The sequence below is a fragment of the Girardinichthys multiradiatus genome, chromosome 7, assembly GCF_021462225.1.
Source record: "Girardinichthys multiradiatus isolate DD_20200921_A chromosome 7, DD_fGirMul_XY1, whole genome shotgun sequence".
NCBI classification, from domain to species: domain Eukaryota; kingdom Metazoa; phylum Chordata; class Actinopteri; order Cyprinodontiformes; family Goodeidae; genus Girardinichthys; species Girardinichthys multiradiatus.
Window position 1 is genome coordinate 5,690,338 of NC_061800.1, and position 20,650 is coordinate 5,710,987.

The window sequence follows — 20,650 nt, forward strand, 5'->3', positions numbered from 1 at the left end:
TATTAAATGCAGTAAAATACATGTGATGAGTCGGTATTTACAAAGATGACCCCTCTCCTTAACTCCAGCAGTTCTCTCTAAAATGCTGGATTTCAACTTCTGGATCAAATCCTGACTAATGGTCACCCACTGTTCTTAGTGCATGGAGCCTTTCTGTGTTGGCTTCTTCTTCTCCTCCACCTGGATGAGTGGCGTCTTCATACATTGTATGATTATATCAGGATGCCTTACTGTTGCAAGTCACAGAACTCACAGCATCTCCTAGGATGTCTTTTTATCCGATCTTCCAATCAATCTGGAGGATTGTCAGCTGTCCCACATTTCACTTCCTGTAGTTTCTGTCTGTCCTTGATGCTTTTCTTGGACAGAAATGTCTTCCTTCTTGCTATTCTCATGGACAACAGGGCCGTTGTCCAAAGGTTTACACCTCTGTGCTAGCGTTATGCAAGCTCCACACTGGCGGCAACACATTTCTATCAGATCATTTGCCGTAAGAACTGACTTACTGTAGTTTCTAATGGCTTAAAATCAAGTTCTAGTTAGTTACCTGCATAAAAGTTCATTGTTCATGTACAAAATGCATCTTTTACAAGGTTTGGCTTAAAAACTAAACTTTGAATAACTGGATAAAACTGATCCAGTAGGCTTTATAACCAGTATAAACCTAACTGTCAACTAGGTGGCTTCAAGGACTCGCATACCAGAGAGGAAAAACACTAACTCACATTCTGTAATTCAGATAAGTCTAAGCTTTATATCATAAAGGTTTTACATCTAAACCTCAAGCATCTTATCAATTATGTGACATCTGCCAACTTCCTACTGCCATTAGCCAGTTTCACACATAAAAGCCGTATTCTCACTACGGCCTCTGATCTTTATGTTTACAGCTCCATAAGACTAACCAAATGTATGTTTTAAAAAGGGACATTTACAAATGTTTTGTAAAACTGATCAAATAGTTATGTTTGCAGGTTCCTGTGATGCATCAGTAAAGTCTCCACACAACTGTATGAATAATAGGTCTTTTTTTTATTCAGACATCATGAAAATGTCAACAGTAACAAAAGTTTTAGTCCATTTAAAAAACAAACAGTGGGTTGGACCGAAGAGACTCCTCCCACACAATAACTTAATGAGGAAGAGGGTTAAAGAACGCAGGAAGTGGGTTGTGCTCCGACACCTCAGGTTGCCAACACTCCCTCCTTCAGCACGGTGCTCATGTTGAGCCCGGTTAAAACGGGCCCGCTGCTGCCCTGGTCACAAACACTAGCCACATGGTGCACAGTATTGAAGTGAAGGGACGGCAGGATCAGAATCCGACAAGAAGCCCTTCTAAAGAACATCTCGCTGCTAGTTCACAGACAGAGCTAAAGGTGAAGGTTGGGTTACTACCACACAAGCACCACACCTACGTTTAATTTCAACAGCAGGGAAATGTACTGATCCATTTTATAGGACAACCCCAACCCAAAGCAGACAGGTCAGCAACACAAGCAAACAGAAAGGTGGGGTGTATATACAGAGGAAGGAGGCATTAATGCAAGTCACTGAGGCAGAACAACCCACAATGTCCACAGCGACCGAAGGATCAGTGGTGCCGACTGTGTATGGACTGGTTTCTGTGCAACCAGCCGTCTGTAGCAGGCACGCGTCAAGCAGCTAAAATCAGGAGTCAAAACTTTAGGAACACTTGTGTTCTGCCGGAGGCGAAACTAAATGAGAACAGGTTTCAATACTTTGTAAAACCCATAAAACCGTCTCAAAGGTTTCCAGAGGACCTGATATACTGACAGGGTTTGAATGAGGCAGCTACTGTGGACAAAGTGGGTCAGAAACATGAGGAGCATGAGCAGAACTGTTTTCAGAACATCTGAGCCTCAGAATGGAAACTGAAAACATTGATGTGATCCTGCAGGCCTGGCAGTCCTGCTCCAGGGAAGCTTTACTTCCTCTGAGACAGACAGAAGAGTGGGGAGGAGGGACGTAGACAGTGTCTCTAGACACGGAGTCTCAATACACTGTAGTGTGTCTATACATATATTCATATATATTTATGCAAAATGAGAGCATCTCCTCTGTACTGTATAGATATTGTGAGTGTACATGTGTCTCCCTTATGGCCACAGCTGTTAAGCCTCGCTCTCGCCAGCTGATGAGGTGTTCTGGACTTCCTCCTCCAGGATGGGCACTATCAGGTTGTCCTTGGACATCAGGTTGTACTTCATCACAAAGCGTGTGAACCGGTGACACAGGAACGTCTCGTTCTGCACAGACACACACCACACAGCTGTAACAGCAGCCGTTTAAATTCCTGCACAACGTTGTTCTGTCTTTGGAAAGCAGATACAGTTGAAATCACGTTTACACACCCTGTTTAAAACAACTTTTTCATGAAATCAGACTGAAATTTACCGTTTCAGGTTAGTGCGGGTTACCAACGTTATTTCTATTTGCTAAACGCAGGAATAAATCAGAGGTTTACATCCATTTCCTCAGTATTTGGTAGAATTGTCTTCTAACCTGTAATAACTTGGGTCAAACGTTGAGGTTACCCTACCATAGGTTTCTCATGATAGCTTGCTGGAATTCTGGCCCTTTTCTCCTGACAGAACTTGTGGAACTGAGTCAGATTTGTGGGCTGCCTTGCACTCACACATCTTTCCACCACTGGCCACAATTTATTAAAAAAGACAGAGACCAGAGTCTCCAGTTTTAGTTTCAGCAGACATCAGGACATTTCTCCAGAAATCAAGGTCTTTGTCCTCATGTCTTTTTTGTAAAAGTAATCTGGTTTTTTGAGTTGCTTTTCAAGTCATTCTAAATGCTTTAATAGAAGGCAGCTGGACTTCTACTGCTTTTAGTCCATCTCTAAGGAACACACATGGAGACCACTTATTAGGTAATGCTAGCCATGCTAATCGCTAATGTTTAATGATTAGAAAGAGTTTAAAATGTCAACTCAGTAATGACGTCGTATTTGTTTTAACAAATTAGTAACTACTACCTGACAGCAGCAAGATGTCGCCTCTGTTCCTAATATAAACATAATTACTGACCACTTACAGCAGGAAGTTTCTATATGTTTTCTAATATTGTTAAAGTAAAATCTGAAATCAGTAGCTCCTCCCACTAAACACTTCAAGGCGGGACTAAGGCACCTTTTTGCTGCCTCAGTGTGTTATGTCAACAGACCAATGTGGTGAGGGGGTTAAAGTCAGCCCGCCCCTCTTTTACGCCTCCACTCACCAAGCGAGCTAGTTACTCTCCTGCATCAGCTGGCCTGTATAGGGACGGCAGGCTTCACAGGTTGGGGAACCAACAAGCAGCAGGATTTTAAAAGCCTAAACTAAACTCAGCAATCATTTTCAAATGAGAACAAGAAGGTTAGATGCAGAATTTAAATTTAAGCATTTGCTCGGCCAAAAACAGGATCACTACACGGAGTTTGTCCAACATTATGGTTTTTAAACAGAACTGCACAGGGAGACATACAACGCCGATTAAACGTGTAGAGCTCAAAGCCAAGTGATTCCTGGAGTCCCTCATTTCCTGCTCCTTCTCTAAGAGCTCACACCTGTGTGATTTCTAGAAGGCCAGAGGCAGCTCTTCTTTGTGGGTTTATGATGGAAATGTTTTGAGACAGAGGCTGGAATCGGCAGATTAAGGCTTGAAAAAGCTGGAGATTGAAAGTCAGATAAAACTCTGATTGGAACATCTAGTTAATTTTTCATACAGGATTAATGAAGTGAACTTCATGTAGAAGAAGCATCCAGTGTGTGAAAATACATTTTCTTTAGAGAAAAGCAGATGAAAGTTTGTTAATTAGCGTAAAACATGCTCAGAACGTCAGCTGCCACCTTGTTTCAGACGCATAAAAAAACCACTAAGATTTAATGTATTTCCATGGTAACAGTGGTGCGTCCCTGTCTAACACAACCCATAAAGACAATAGACTTTGATTGGACAGGGACCAAAGTGTGCTGCAGCAAAAGCTAAGACTTTAAACTCCTAATCCTAGTCAGTGCCAATCCTTTCAGAAGGGATTATTAGTCTGAAGCATTAGATCTGATGACAATCATCTAGTCCTGCAGGTGGTACAACTGCCTGTGTGAGCTTTCAGAGAAAATCAAGTACAGCCAGTGACAAACAGTTACCAGTTTTATGTATTGGGGGGAAAAATAGAATAGCATGTTTTTTCTAATGGTGTTAGTGGTTTTAATTCCTCCTGGAATGCTAAACATTTTACCATTGAGTGACATTAAGAACGTTCTTCAGCAATAATTTGTGATGGTCAAGCTTAACTGTAAGAAGGCTTCCACAGATTACAATGTGTATGGAGAAGTAAGTTAGATAAATGAATGTTACACAGTGTTTATAACACAGTTTTACAATGTAAACGCTTTGAAATGTCTCCAAATTGATGACTAGAGCTCCAGGTTTTTTAGAGAGCGCTCTCGTCTTTCCTGGCAAAAAAATCCCCTAAATCTTACATTTACAACCTTCAATGTACTTTTATGGACTCATTACAAGTTACAAGGTGTACTCGCAGTAACGGAGAGAGTTAATGAAGTAGGATTTCAATACAGTTATCATCAGATGGTCTTTGTTTAATGAGCCACCATGTTCCATGACATGATCTTAACTAAGATCAGCTGTTCTACCTTTAAGAAGTGTATAATTCTGACACATTAAGACTTAGAGGATAATATACAACTTTACCAATAAATAAGCCATATTAATTCAGTCATTAATACTCACCTCATACTTGTCAAATATCTGACGGTGATGGAAGTAAGCGTGAGAGAATATCCTATAGATGCGGCGGCAGACAGAGCCCAGCTTGGCCACTGATGACTCCTTGATGCTCACCCTGCAACACAAACCGGACTTTGAAACATCTCAGCTGGTTCCATTTCATTTTCACTTTAACCTCACTAGGAGTGCAAAACCCTCGATCCATTCAGAATGGTTCCATGTGGTTCACACAACACTGACCTTCATTAGTAGTCCAGCTTTTTGGTTCTTATTCATCTAGCAGTCATAAAAAAAAAAACACTACAATCATTTGTTTTTCCTTTTTGATTTAGCTAATTTGAAATGTGCTTTTATAGATCGGTTTTCAAGAAAGAAAACATCAAACGCTTTTTATTTTATTAGATTAATATTTCAAACTAAGGCCTTTTCTGTGGTCATTTCCCCCTTAGAAAAGAGATTGGTTTATAATGACCCAGAAATGCTTCTAACTTGTGAAAATGCCAAAAGATGTTTTTCCTCTGAGCTTTAGAGGTTTCCTCTGGAAGCTGGTTGTGTGGCTGTACCACTTCATAATGAACTGAAAGTCATTTAACTGTACAACACCAAGAAAGCCATCGCAGGTAAAGATATGTAAAAAGCCTTCAAATAAATTCATCCTTTATTGCAGTAGGACACATTTCCTACAGATGACTTTAGAAAAGCAGCTTTAATTCACTTTTAGTTTATTTATTCAGTGGGGGAAAATCCCACATGATGGCCAAAGGCACAATTACTGAGAGATTTTTAAGAAACTATTATTTCCTGTTGTAGTTGATGAAAGTTTCTAGGAGTCCATGCCTTACTTTCTTTTCTGGAGCATTAATATGATGTGACAGGTTTGGGCTGGGAGATAAATCCACATCACCTTTGTAATTTGTCACCTTGTCAAATGTTTTAGGAGACCAAGTGCTGCACAGGGTTGTACAGACTATTAACAGCAGCGGTACACTCAATTGGTGTTTTTGTGTCTAAACTTGAAATTTTCCTCCACAGAATAAATCAATTCTAAATAAAAGAGAATTTTTCAACATTTCTCAATGAGAGATTATACCACTGCAGTGAAAGGTTGTTTTATTTGAAGCTTTTTACACATCATTACCCAGGATGCCTTAGAAACGTGGCCTGCAGCGTCGCTGACTTTAATATGATCCACACTAGGGGTGTCACGACCTGTCGTGGCAGGTCAATTGTCACGATACATACAGCGTGTTTTGAGGCTAAAATGGTTTTCAGTTCACTCTAGCGGAGCAGAGCATACTGAAATACATAGACCACGATCCTTTGCGGCCAGTGCGCTCTTTCAAACCAATGGGAGTGCAGCAAGCCCACCCCGTAGAGAAACAAACATGGCAATTTACTGCAAGAGTGGCGAACACAGCATGGATACAGCGGATAGTGATATACTGTAGATGTTATGAATGACTAGGCAGTTTTGTTTCTGGGTCATTTTATTTATTGAATAGGCTATTTTTTAAATGCCTGGGTAAAGTTTATTTATTACCTGGGTTGCCTTCTCTTCATAAATATATGTGGAGTTGTTACTTGAATGACCGGTCAAAGCATTTTCTTTTGTCATTCTTGTTATTGTGAGCCACCCCGCAATAAATATCGTATCGTGAGATTCATATCGTGATAATATTGTATCCTGAGATGTGGATATCGTGACATCCCTAATCAACACTATATATTCCCTCTGAGGCGTTTTAACAGGAGGAAACTGACCTGCTGGGAAAATATTTGTTGCTATTGAGAAGGCAGGCAGCTCCGTCCAGCGTGTGCCTGGTGTAATCAATGGCAGGGCACTGTGATGGAACCAACAGAACATCCATCAATAAGAGCAACGTTTCCATGCAGTCAAATGAAAGATTTAGTCATTTCAGACAGAACTCACCTCTTTGGGCGTCTTGTGGGCAGCACATAAGAAGATCCACTGCTCTGTGGCTGTCATCTGAGTGCAGGTGTCAGGGTGACACTCGCTCTGTAGGCAAAAACAAGCAGCACAGAAGGACAGATGTTTGAAATCCTACTCTGAGTTCTTTCTTCAGTGTGTAACTGCATGGTCTGATGAGAATTTTCAATCTGTTTCTGGAACAGTTTAATAGATTAAGCTAACTCTAAGAGCGCCTGTTGTGACTAAGAATCAAACGGTCGAAATTCATTAAGGCTGAATAAGTTCATATTTAGAACGTATGCTTTGGTGGTCACATTACATGTAGTTCATTCCTTTAAGCTATCTCAGAGAAGGAACATTAAAACTTACCTGCAGCTTTACAGCAAGTCCATTAAGCTCCAGACAGAACTGCCTGCAAACGGATCAAACCAGAACACAAAAGGAAAAACTTTTCAGAGTTTACCCTCGTAATAAAACCTCATAAAAACAGGAGCAAGCAGAGCTGAGAAAGATATTTCCTTAATGACACGTGTACAAAACAATAACGAACACCACAGGAAAAAATGAACAAAAACCCATCAAGAGGAGAAAAGCTAAAGCAATTTAACTAAAATATGTTCATTTGGATTAAAAAAAAACACCCGTAATAACATTCACAATAATGTGATTTATAATAGGTTGACAGACCAAGACACATTTTAGTATAATCAATTCTAAAAAATTAATTAAAGATATTTATTTGCACCAGAATTGGTACAAAAGGAGCCATTTTGATTTCCCAAAGTTGGTGCACAACTTTGAACCACATTAAATTGAGAGCTTTGCTTTTCGGCTCAGCTCTCTCTTCACCACAATGGACCGGCACAGCGCCCCCATTACTGTGGCACCGATCCGATTTTATAGTTCTAATTTTAATTGGAAAGAAATGTTTCCCATAGTGCACACAGCCATTTCTGGTGTTACAGGAAGCACTTTTTCTCTCTTTTACTACATCTCCACTGGTTATCTAGCATACTGCCCCATGTTTTCAGAGAATACTGCAGTAAAGTCAGCGTCAACGCTTACAGTGCTTGTTTTTCCAGCTCACGCACCATCAGCAGAGTCCTGCGCGACACCCCGAAGCCCCACTATAACTGCGCCGTAACAGTGCTTAATCCAAACTTCCAGAAACTCGCCACATAAAAAAAAAAGATTTAGATACCAGTACACCAGTATACACCAGTCAAAGCAGACGTTTTCTCTACCTGAGGTGCTCATACTTCCAGACCCCTTCATCCTGACCCTCAGGAGGTTCCAGGATTTTGTCAATGTTGGAGCAGTCGGACCTAATGTTCTGCTGGATGTACTGAAAAAAAGAGACAACATACATGTTAAAAAAAAAACACATGGTTGCAAGATGTCATTCCTTATTGGCCCTGCTCCTTGAGCTACCTGTAGTCTCAACAGCTGAATAATAAAATAAGCATCCAACCATTCTAGCTTTAACCAAGCTTTAAAAATGAAGGCTTTGTGCAGAATTGTTTTAACTAAATAATTTTAACTAAATGGCACCAATGCCATATGTGCTGCTTTCAATCATATAATCAACATGTGTAATAGTATGTTTTAGAGGTTTGTTTGTCTAAAGTCAGAAATAATTACTGTCTTTTAAAGAGTGACTATGGCTAACATTGTGTGCTGTTGCTAGCACTACTGCTTCTATCACAAAGAAGTACACAGAGAAGGAGAATGGACATAACATCAGTATATACACACCTGTTGAACAGCTAGCGTGCTGTCCATCTCCTCAAATGACTCATCTGGCCAGTTGTAGAAATCCTGCACGAGAAATGAAGACACATCTCAGGATTATTAGTTAGCGGTGTTAGAAGTTAACAAACCCCAGTGATAGTTTACCTATGCTAACTATAAGCGCTAACCGTCATCTCGACAATTATCCAAGAATTAACATTTGCTGACAGGATACGTTTCCCAAAAGTTAACCGTGTAAGTTTTCACTCGTCCTTGAAGCGGAAAGGCTGTCTAGCTAGTTAAGCTGACAACGTAAACAAGGACGAGGCTACTTCCTGTAAAGGTAAAATGAAAGTCACGGTTGTGTTTTCAGTGATTGCCTTTAAACGTCCTTTGGCACAAAACATCGTTAATTATATAAAGCGATAAGTCCAAGTTCCAATTCCAGACAAAATAAGCAGTGTAGAAACTCTTTTACACAGACGTTCATCCCAGCAATTAGACGGTGTAAAAAGCTAACTACAGCTAGCTGTGCATTCCGATGACAAGCCTCTCAGAGTCGATGTTTTGGCCCGAGCTGTCGAAAGAAAGAGGCGGAAAGAAACAGCCTGGCGCTCCGGAGATAATTCAGTCTGTTGTGTGGAGTCGCTGTGGTTACACCGGAGCGTTCCCGTGGAGCTAAACCAACCTTAGCCTTGGTTCCAGGCCGATTCCTCCGGAGAACTGCAGCACCCTCCGCCATGACCATCTCGACAGAATACCCGGATGTTCGTCAGCGGCGACGTTGTAACAAGGAAAGCGGAAACGATTCAGTGAATGACGACGTGATGGAGCCGCAGATTTATAAACTGCGGATAAATGTATGAGAGCGCAAAAGTTAACTGATTTCTTAACAATAAAAATGATAAAAGAAAGGGTCAGGATACAGTTTATCTTTAAATTCTCGGTGAAAGCCGTAAACAAGACTAACACTGGAAAATAACCTTAAATAAAACTTGTCCTAAAATAAGCTAGACATTTTATAGTCTTCTTCCAGCCTTGTCCAAAGTATGTAGAGGTAATTTCCGAGCAGCTCTTAAAGGATCTAGAAGAATTCACCACTTACAGCCTTTACAGTTTGGGTTTAGAGATAATCACTCAGAATCTGCTGCTCTTTAAGTTAACAGATAAAAGAAACGTTCTGTTTTTTAGATCTAAAGGCAGTGGTGCCCCCAGAAAGTTTTCACAAGGTGGGCCGAGTTAAAAATCATGGGGTGACACACCAAAATCAAAACCAAGGACAGACTTTGAAAAATGCAGTGATGCTGTAATATTAATAGGAAGACCTTAAATATTAAACTTCTTCCTCACCTGACCTAAACTTGTAGGTCTTTCTAAAACAAGAGATTTATGATGAAGGAAAGCATTCTACCTCTCTGAGTTGTCTGGAAGGCTATAGCTGCTGCTACACAAAAAAGTTGATCATCACATGAAGAAACTGACAGACTCCATGAAAGGAAGGCTTGTCTCTGTTATAGACTCTGCTTAGACTTGATTGTGTGTTATTCTCGATTTAAAAGAAGAAAATAAATAAGTGAGATGGGGACATTTGGGGCAGGAGCAAAAACAAGGAGATATGTCTTAATTTGACTAATTTTGACATTTGACAACTAAAATACCTGAAATTTAATGTATTTTATAATTGAAAATTATATACATTAATGCATGTGCTACAAAGTTTTGTACACTGAGTTTTGTACACAAGTCAAATTTGACTCATACCTATCAAAATGGATTTTAGATCATGTAGTGTGGGTCAATCTAAGGAAAATGGCGGCTTTAGGAGATCTGTTTGTCTTTTCACCACATTTACCCAGGTTCCCATTGAGATGACCACCTGATAGACTTTGACGGTCCGTGTGGGAATCTCCAATCAGAGGAAGAGTAAAAATGCAGACTGATAGTATACTCTATATGACACATACTAATAAAGATAATTTAGTTGCATTAAACATTCTGACCTCTGTGTGAACTCTACACCTTGTGTGCATCATGCTACATAGAGTGCCTTGCAAATGTTTTCAGTCCCCTTGAACATACTCATATTACAACCACCAATTTCAATGTATTATATTGGGATTTTACCTGACAGACCAACACAAAGTAGTGCAGTGGGGAGAACATGTATTTGATACACTGCAGAGTTTGTTTGCAGCCCCCTTTGATAAAATGAAGTCCAGCCAGTTGCCTCCACTGCCATGACCCTGAATAAACAATTTCCACTGTAAAATGTGGTGGCAGCATCATGCTGAGGAGATCTTTTTCCTAAGCAGGAACAGGGAAGCTGGTCTGCTATTTTGGACAGTGGATGGTGCTAAATAATAGAAAATCCCAGAAGAAAACCTGTTGCCCGGTGGTTCACCTTCCAGCAGGACATTAAAGTCATTCCTAAAAAACTTGTGGCCATGCTTTATACAAAGTATTGACTCCAAGGGGATATAAATAAAAAGCATGCCACTCTTTTCAGACTTTTATTTGAAAATAATAAAATCACATATAATCTTTCACTTAGGAATTATATACAGGGGGGAGAACAAGCTCCGACCTCCAAATCATGTAGAAGGCTTTCATTTTTATCATAGGTACTCTTCAACTGAGTGACAGAATCTAAAACAGAAATCCAGAAAATTACATTGTGTGATTTTTTTGGTAATTAGCATTTTATTGCATGACATAAGTATTTGATCACCTAACAACCAGTAATAATCCCAGCTCTCACAGGCCTGTTAGAAGCCCTCCTGTTCTCCACTCATTACCTGTAATAACTGGACCTGTTTGAACTCGTTATCTGTATAAAAGACACCTGTCCACACACTCAAACAAACTCCAACCTCTCCACCATGGCCAAGACCAGAGGGCCGTGTAAGGACCTGCACCAGGCTGGGATGGGCTACAGGAAAACTGCCAAGCAGCTTGGTGAGAAGGTAACAAGTGTTGGAGCAATTATAAGAAAATAGAAGTTCAAATGGCGGTCAATCTCCTTCGGTCTGGGGCTCCATGCAAGATCTCATGGAGCATCAATGATGATGAGGGGATCAGCCCAGAACTACACAGCAGGACCTAGTCAATGACCTGAAGAGAGCTGGGACCACAGTCTCAAAGAAGATCATTAGTAACAAACTACGCTGCCATGGAATAAAGTTTGCACATGCAAGGTCACCCTACTCAAGCCAACGCATGTCCAGCCCCGTCTGAAGTTTGAGAGAAGGTCATGTGGTCTGATGAGACAAAGATAGAGCTATTTGATCTAAACTCCATTCACCATGTTTGGAGGAAGAACAACGAGTACAACCCCAAGAACACCATCCCTCGACAAACTAGAAGGCAAATGCGAAATAAATAGAGGGAGGTTGCTGTACACTATCAATGTTAACAATGGGGAGGTTGGGCGGTGCTGGTGGTGTAGGGGCAAAAGTACGTGACCATATACAGAGGGCCAGCCGCATATAGGTGTAGAACACTGGGTGTCAGTAAGACTGTGCCTGCTGTCTGATGTGGGTTCGAATCCTGGTCATGGAAGGAATTTAAACTTAGTTTTTATACAACAAATATGTCTTATTTTTAGATAAAAATTGAAAGAATATCATTAAATAAATACTTACTCTTTGATCCAATGTTTTGAAAGTTTTAGCATTGAATTAGAATCAAATCAGACTATCTGTTATGGCATGTTTGGATTACAATGAATTGAATTTGGACAGGATATCTAACGGCCCTATTTTATTTATAATGTACCTTTGTTGTGAATTATTGCTAAGTCAAAAAGCCAAATTAAAGTTCATATTATATAAAGCATTAAGAATAAATCCTTTGATGAATCATATACATATGCACAATATTTTACTTAAATGAGAAAACAGCTATAAGAAAATAGTTTGGTTTCAGTTCAATTATGTTTATTTAAAAGGTCACAGCAAGAAATACAAATCACAGCAACTTGTACTGCATGTTTTAAAATACTTTTTTTATAGTAAAAGGTAATAACAATTTTCTATATAGAAATACACAGGAAAAAAGTTAAGCATGTAAAGAACACAGTGTTAAGTAAATGGCTGAATATTTGCAGTATGTACATGGAACATAGAGTAATGGCTGTCTGATCAGCTAGCCATTACTTGCCCTTTTCCACCGCCCATCTCCTCTTCTCAGCCTCATAAAAAGAAGACTGACAGAACTCTGCACACGTCATTTCCCTGGTCATCCCCTCAGCCTGGTACAGAGAAAAAACCTTAGCAGGACAATAAATATATTTTCCAGCCACACCAGGAAAACCTGTGTGGATGTGTGGACTGTTTGGTCCTTGTTTGAGAGGCCTGTGGCAGAATCTACACAGCCGCCCAGTGGGATGTTCCTCCTTAGCCTTTCTTGTTTCTCGTTCCTTCCTAACCTGGTTTGAGGCTGTGGAGCGCTGCTTAGCAGCTTCAAGCTCTCTCCTGAAAAACGGAGTGCAGGCAAAATCAACAAATGGCATTCTTGGATTTGCCAGGCCCTCTGCTGCATAGGTCTGATAGACTTTAGTGGAACAGTAAAAGTATTTCACGTCTCCTGATTGATAAAAAAAAAATGAATACTGGATCCATCCCCCCGGAAACGTGACTTTGGCTGGCCACAAGCCAAACAGTTCCTTGTTCTTTTTTTTGCAGGTGGTTGTTGCTGATCCTGCTGCTTTTGAACAATTTCTTTGACAATTTTCTCAATTTCTGATACTGTCAAAGGGGCATCCAGTGGTTTATTGCTGGGCGGGTTAACAGTGGCAGGTGGAATAGTTACCACAGGAACATCTACAGTCTCACTTCCTACTGTGAGGTGATGCCACAGCTGTTGGGTCTCCAAAAGCTTCTCTGTACTGGTGTTTAGTGATGAGCTGGTGTTTGTCATCTTAGCCAGGTGCTTCACATAGCGAGATATATGCTGTTTAGTGGTAGGGTGCAGGAGGCTGTTTGGATCCCTGGATGCAGCCTGAATCACAGCAGCATAATCTACATCAACTTTGGCAAGAAAGTGTTTTTGCCCCTGATGCTTTGCCATAAGTTGGTCAATAGCATCCCTCATTTGCTGTGTCCACCTAGAATGGTCCAGGACATACAGCAGACCACCAGCCTTGACAGAACCTGTGTGGGCAGCACGTGGAGAGGGTGCAAAAGACAGTGCTAGTACCACTGGGTCATCTGATTGAGAGAAAGAAAACAAAGTAGTAGGAAATTCACTATTTTCCATTTGAGTGTATCAACCTCTTAAACATAGAAAGAGGAATGGTGAAGTGACTTACCTTTCTTTGGGCAGGGTTGGACTGTCATCTGTCTGCTGAGAGCACATAAACAAGCAACGTGACCCTGAAATGAGTAATTAAGTTGGTTCATGATAAGTATTTAAATACTATTAAATTATTTAACATGTGTCACATCTAATAAAAAGCAAACACAAAGCTTACCTGAGCTAAGAGTTCTATCTTCACCTCCTCAGGTAGGTCAGTGGCTGTCACACAAGGAGGGGTTTGCTCAGAGTGGTGAGGGTCTGGGATTTTCTGTGACCTATGCTTATTCCAGTCTAGGGACAGGAGGACAACTGGGCTCCAAATGCTGCAGTCCAAACCTTTCTCCCAAAACTGACATGAATTTTTCAAGGGAAGATCAGCTTCCTTTTCATTGTAAAAAGTGAAAAAAGACCAATGTATATTATGGTTTTAAAATATATAAATGATCTACTACAGGAACGACAATACACTGCATACACACTTAAAAACTCGCTCACTCCTTTCCGTTTTGAAACGGAAGAAACAGCGCCCCCAAAATTACCCTTGTGGCCAAAAGGTGTATTGCATCCGTAGTGTTAAGAACTATCATAGGAAATGAATGGGAAAAGTTAAGAGAGTTAAGCTTAACCATTCTCGACTCCCGGTCCCGGGTTCGAGTCCCGGACCCGGCAACATTTATCGAATGTCTCCCCCTCTCTCTACCCCTCTATCCTGTCTACCTACTGTCAAAAAATGGACAAATAAAAGCCACTAGTGCCGAAAAATATCTTTAAAAAAACAATGGGGACGTTGTCGGTAGGAAATATAATATTTGCACTTGTAAAAGTCGGAGTATCAATATCTCAACTTTTATTTTTATTCTCACTGGGTTGGCCACTTTCTATAACTGCCCACATGCCATGGTTGAAGTGGCTAAAATTGGTTTACATATTTTAATGTTCCTTATTTTGATTAGTCTTATGAGATCTAAGCTAAAACTGCAGTTTAACTCCCCATGTTATTTTGTCTTCTAAATCTAAATATAGACTAATGTTGGACATGTGCACAAGGGAAGAGGGACTCATTCTGGAGTCATGTTATAGCTCTCCTGAGGAGCTCTCCTTTAATAGGAGGTTCTACCCCTTTCCTACCAACAGTACACTGGGATCAGGAGAAGATCCCTGGATCTACCGGAAAAATTTTCATACATGTTCTTTTATTGTTATACTTCTAAGTGTTCTGAGTCTGTTTAGTGTCACGATGACCAAAAGATATAACTACTTTATTAATGATGCAACTTAACCAGTTAAAAATTATATCTCTTAATGTGAATGGCCTAAATCATCCAGCAAAGAGGAAAAGGGTTCTTAACAAGCTTAAAAAAGAAAACGTTGACATAGCTTACCTACAGGAAACACATCTCTCTGCCCAGGAACATAAAAAACTTAAATATGTGGGTTTTAGAAATACCTATTTTAGTTCCTTTAAAGGAAGCAGTAAAAGAGGAGTTGCTACCCTAATCTCTAACAGAATCAAATTTGAATGTCTAAAAGAAATAAGGGACAGAGAAGGTAAGACACCTCCAGAGTCAGGGAAATCTTTTTCCAAATCAGTATTTGAATCAAGAACTATGAATCCAAAATTTAAAGACTGGACAATGAGGTGTCTGACTACTTTAAATAGATTTATAAAAGGGGGGCAATTCAAAAGCTTTCAGACCCTACAGAGAGAATTTAACCTAGAAAATCAGGACTTCTATATGTAACTACGGGTACAAGATTACTATCAAAAAGAAGTAAGGGCAGGAATATCAGGTGAGATTAATAAAATTACAGAAATATTGGGATAGTGCATACAAAAACGTAAACACTAAACAGATATCAAAACTATATCGAGGATTGGTAGCCAACGGGAAAATCTCAACACTCTATTTTTTTAAAAATGGGAAAAAGGATTAAATGTAATAACTGATGACATGTGGTATGATATATGTGAAACACAACAGAGCACAACAGGCACTAAAACATGGAAAACATTTTGCTGGAAAAATATTGTAAGATTCTTTATTACACCAAAATTAGAGAAACGAACATTGAATGTGCACCTCCCATGTTGGAGATTGTGTGGAATTCAGGACGTAGACCATGCCCATATGTTTTGGCAATGTACAAAACTGACATGCTATTGGGAAGATATTCATAAAAGGCTAACGTATGTAATAGGATAAACACTACCCAAAACATGTACATTTATTTATTAGGGTCATCAATCAGAAGCAAACATTCAAATTAACGATTGTTATTTGATTCAAATTCTTCTGACTGCCACAAAGAAGGCCACAAGGAACAGGTATAAAGTGGAGCCCCCCTCCTCCTGAAACTGGATGGATATAGTGGAAGAAATCCACAGGATGGAGAAGCTCACATACACTATTAAACTTCAACAACTAAAAAGTGAGAAGCTGGGGAAAAATGGACACTGTATAAGAAATTGCAAGACTAGGCAAACATTGAGAGTATGGACTCGTCTCCCCCAACACTGTTCTGTAAATTCGACTTAAATTGTATCACATAAAAGGCAAATAAAACAAGTATTAAAAAAAAAAAAAGACCATCCCTACCATGAAGCATGGAGGTGAAAACATCATTCTTTGGGGACAGGATGACTGCACCGTATTGAGGGGAGGATGGATGGGGTCATGTTTCGAGAGATCTTAGTCAAAAACCTCCTTCCCTCAGTGAGGGCTTTAAAGACGGGTCGTGGCTGGGTCTTCCAGCACCACAACGACCCGAAGCACACAGCCAGGGCAACTAAGAAGTGGCTCCATAAGAAGCATCTCAAGGTCATGGAGTGGCCTAACCAGTCTCCAGATCTGAACCCAATCAAAAATCCTTGGAGGGAGCTGGAAGTCTGTATTACCCAGCAACAGCCCTGAAACCTGAAGGATGTGGAGAAGATCTGTATGGAGGAGTGGTCCAAAGTCCCTGCTGCACCATCCACTGTCCAAAATAGCAGACCAGCTTCCCTGTTCCTGCTTAGGAAAAAGATCTCCTCAGCATGATGCTGCCACCACGTTTTACAGTGGAAATTGTTTATTCAAGGTCATGGCAGTGGAGGCAACTGGCTGGACTTCATTTTATCAAAGGGGGCTGCAAACAAACACATGCTGCACCTTTTAGATTTGTACTTTAAGATTTTGGAGATCCATATTTAGAGAAAGAGTAAGGCCATATAAACAGTGGACCATTAAATGTAGCATTTTGAAAGATATATATTTATATTCATGTATTACAATGTATTCATCTGAGTAAAACATTTTTGTCCATGTCTAAAATCTATCAAACTAAATGTGTTATGGGGTAAATTCTATTTAATAATCTGTTAGCCTCATCTCTGAAAAGAAAGGAGTATATTTTCATAATCCCAATATTGACACTTAAATTAAAACCTGCACCCTCACAAAGAACACAGTGAGATAATGGCTGAGTGAATTTATTATTGTAACAAAATGTCATTAGAATTATTTACAATTTACGGGACATAAAAGAAAACAGACATGAATGAAATTAATTTTTCTGTGCAGCGATGACAGACTTTACACAAGCTAACCAATAACAGAACTTAGTCGACGTATTTGCCGAGGATGTCTCCATCACGGAAAAGGAAATAGTCCTACAAGAGAAAGACAGAAGACAAGATGTTAAACGGAGACGAGCACAGAACATCTGCCATGACAAACTGAAACAGTGCTTTACCTTTTCCTCTAGAATAACTTTAGTTCCTCCGTATTCTGGTAGCAGCACCTTCTCTCCAACCTTCACACTAACTGGTTGCACGTGGCCTTTCTGGAAGACCAAAAAATAGGCAGAAAGTAAAAAAAAAAAGAAAAGACAAACAGTCAAACTCAAGATTGCTTATTTAAGTAGTATATTTGATCAGAGGGAAAGTTGTTGGACTTCTTCCTGGTTCCATCTCTGAAAATCTATCAAAACATAAACGTCTTCGCTGTGTCGTTCCTCTAAAATCAATGCAAATGCTCTGTAACCAATTCCTGTTTTTTTTTCTTTCCAAGTTACCAACAGCTTGCATTACAGAAATATGAAGGACGTAGATATTAGTGCTATCTATTCATCTATTTATTCATAACTCTAGTAAAAGGACAGACTGCTAAGATTACTGTGTTACAGTGTGAAGATTTACTGCTACGGTCGACACTCTACATGTTTAACATCCAGTCAGCTTCATGTAGTGTTCCTTGAGAGCACAATATAGAAATAAACTGATCTGGCATTCTCCTATAGATGGTATCCATCTTACTTTGTGGAAATAACGTCACTAATTATAAAGTAGTTCACTAAACTCAGAAAGACGTAAAGATCTGATTCTGTGGACCAACAAAGCCTGCAGTATACAGCACAATATGAAGCTTTTAGTCTGCCTAAATATAACAATGACAACAAGTTACATAATTAACCCTTTGAATACATTTAAGGAGTTGCACATTTGATCTTTTAGGGATAGCAGCCTGTAACAGGGCTCAGAAATCAAACTGGGGAAAAGAAAGAGAATAGGTGACCTGGTTAACCGAGCCTTGGCCGACTGCCACCACCGTGGCCTGCAGTACTTTGCCCTGGGACTTCTCTGGCAGCATGATGCCTCCCTTCGTCACGGTCTCTGCTGTGAGACGCTCCACCAGCACCCGGTCGAACAGGGGGAGGAACTTCCTGAAGGCCTGCAAGTGACAATCGACTCCAGGTTAAGGATGGGCCACAAGGACTTCAATTGTTTTTGCAATGTTGATTATGACAGATAAAAAAACAAAGCATTTTTTTACTCTAAATTTTTTAACACTATAACAATCAGAGCCTCACAAAAACTAACATGGTTTAAACATAAAACATGGCTTCTCCAAATATAATTTCAACACACAAAAGTGTCTGTGGAATTCTTTTTTTTTCCCCAAAGTGCCCAAAAACAGAAACATTTTCCCATTTAACATTTTATTAGATCAAGATTAACAAAAAAAGAAATGTTCACTGCACACCCACACTGAGGCAGTGTTCATGAATCAGTTAGTGGGAAACTCAGGTCTGGTTTTCTTGTATTTGGTAAGATTTTAGGGAATGCCCTGCAGACACGAGGGGGACTACACATAAGTGCTGCCGAGCTTCTGCTAACACCAGATGTACCAGTGGCCTTGTGTCGAGGTTTACTATGGAGGACGACTAGTCCCCGGTTGATTACTGGGTGGGGGTGGGCTGCTCTGCTCCTTCTCGGATCATTCGACCCTGAAGCTTAGCAGGACAAGGACGACTCGACTCTCTGATAAAACCAGCACAGAGCTTCCTGCACCCTCGGTTGAACTGCCTCTAGTCTGTTACCAGGAAAGGGAATTGTCAAGGTGAGGGGGGGCTGTTGGGCAGTTTCATCTCCCAAAGCTACTGAAGCTTGTTTGCCTTTACATTTTATCAGCTGCAGTTTAATACCAGCTCCCACAGTTAGGATCTAGTATAATATATTATCTAAAAGATACTTTCTACATTACTTCTAATTTTGCTTTTAACGCTCAACATTCATCAGACAACTTTAGTTACTTTAAGGGACAGTAATGACGATCAGCTCCACATTTGAGAGGTAAAGGAGCCACATCTACATATTTATATAAGAACTACTAGAACCGGGTTTGCTTTACCACCATGTACAGTTAGTTTTACTTAAATAAAAGTTATGACTGAGCAATTTCTTTCACCCGAGTTATTATTTCACTAAGCATCTATTAGATTACTTATGGTTATTTACTCATACCTTTGAAATTTAGAAATAGACATCAAGATATGCAGAGGTTTTAAAGGTTCAATCCTAAAGATTCTGTGGGACACAGTTCTTGTGGCTTACATCCCTTTTCCCCGAGATGCCAGATAAAGTGCCGGAGTTTTCTCTGGTTGTAAATACATTTAGCAGGTTTTATATTTCTGCACTACTCAACGTATTAAAGTACCATCAAATAACACTAAGATTATTATAACTGTAGTAATCTATGTTTTCTATATTATAGCAGTAACATTTTTATTTTAAAAGGGGGGAAAAAAGCAATTAGATTATGGAAAACAGTTTTGAATTTTAGTTACAATTACTGGATACATTCTTCCATTGAAACGAGACTTTAAGCTCCCACCTTCTCTCTGGAATGATGGAGAATACCGAACAGAAATCGTTAACATGAGCCACAAAAGTGCTTTGAGGCAGACGTCCAGGATCGATCGATCCCTACAACTTTACATGTAAATGTCTTAGTAGGAATAGTTTGTGTGGATGAAAGGCATGCACAATTTCCAATTCTTAACCCTGTTATTAGCTCTAATTGATATTAGTTATAACTGTTATTAGTTCTAGCGGCTGCTAGCTTTTTATGATCCTGTATTTTCTGCAGTTATTTCCTTCTTACCAACATTTGCTGAAATACATGTGGTTAAGCCCCTCCACACTGCTCTCCTCAACAACGTGACCTTGTGAATGGGTGTTAGCTTACACAATGTTAGCTGACACCTCGATGAAGAGAAATAAAAACCGTAGAGTATGACCGGTTCCCTACCTCTCTGTCTAAACTCAGCATTCAGCAGTAACTAACTCCAGCTGTTAGACGGGGTTTCTTACCATTATTTAGTGTGAGAGCTATCTGGGTCTTCTGGAGCAACACCGTAGTCAGCGAGCGTGGATCTGACTCCCTTGCACACCCTCCACGTGAGGAAATCTCCAGAAAGCGCATGCGCACTACTTGACGCGTCTCACAGAAAGTTCTAGTACATCCGATAATTATTTTAAAAAACTCAGTTTTGTTGAACAACTCTGGATTTATTGAAGTTAAAATGCGCGTTAGTTGTTAAAAACTATTTTTAGCTTCATTTATATCTAAGTTTAACATTTGGAGCTCGCGCAAGATTGCACAATATCAACTTTGA

General features: G+C 39.9%; 1 protein-coding gene across 3 annotated transcripts; it reads right to left on the reverse strand.

The window, feature by feature from the left end:
• Positions 1 to 1,013: 1,013 nt before the first annotated feature.
• Positions 1,014 to 20,499, reverse strand: LOC124871444 (MOB-like protein phocein). Of its 3 annotated transcripts, XM_047370726.1 has the most exons (9): positions 20,346 to 20,499; positions 18,268 to 18,423; positions 8,444 to 8,506; positions 7,933 to 8,033; positions 7,058 to 7,100; positions 6,689 to 6,775; positions 6,520 to 6,599; positions 4,762 to 4,873; positions 1,014 to 2,267 (listed from the first exon to the last, which is right to left on the reverse strand). In XM_047370726.1, the coding sequence occupies exons 1-9, from the start codon at positions 20,346 to 20,348 to the stop codon at positions 2,133 to 2,135; spliced, it is 780 nt and encodes a 259-aa protein (XP_047226682.1). In that variant the 5' UTR covers positions 20,349 to 20,499; the 3' UTR covers positions 1,014 to 2,132. The 3 variants fall into 3 exon arrangements, with proteins under 3 accessions (XP_047226682.1, XP_047226680.1, XP_047226681.1); XM_047370724.1 differs by lacking the exons at positions 18,268 to 18,423; positions 20,346 to 20,499 and adding an exon at positions 9,108 to 9,231; XM_047370725.1 differs by lacking the exons at positions 1,014 to 2,267; positions 4,762 to 4,873; positions 6,520 to 6,599; ... (2 more) ...; positions 7,933 to 8,033; positions 8,444 to 8,506 and adding exons at positions 17,168 to 17,363; positions 17,447 to 17,536.
• Positions 20,500 to 20,650: the final 151 nt, after the last annotated feature.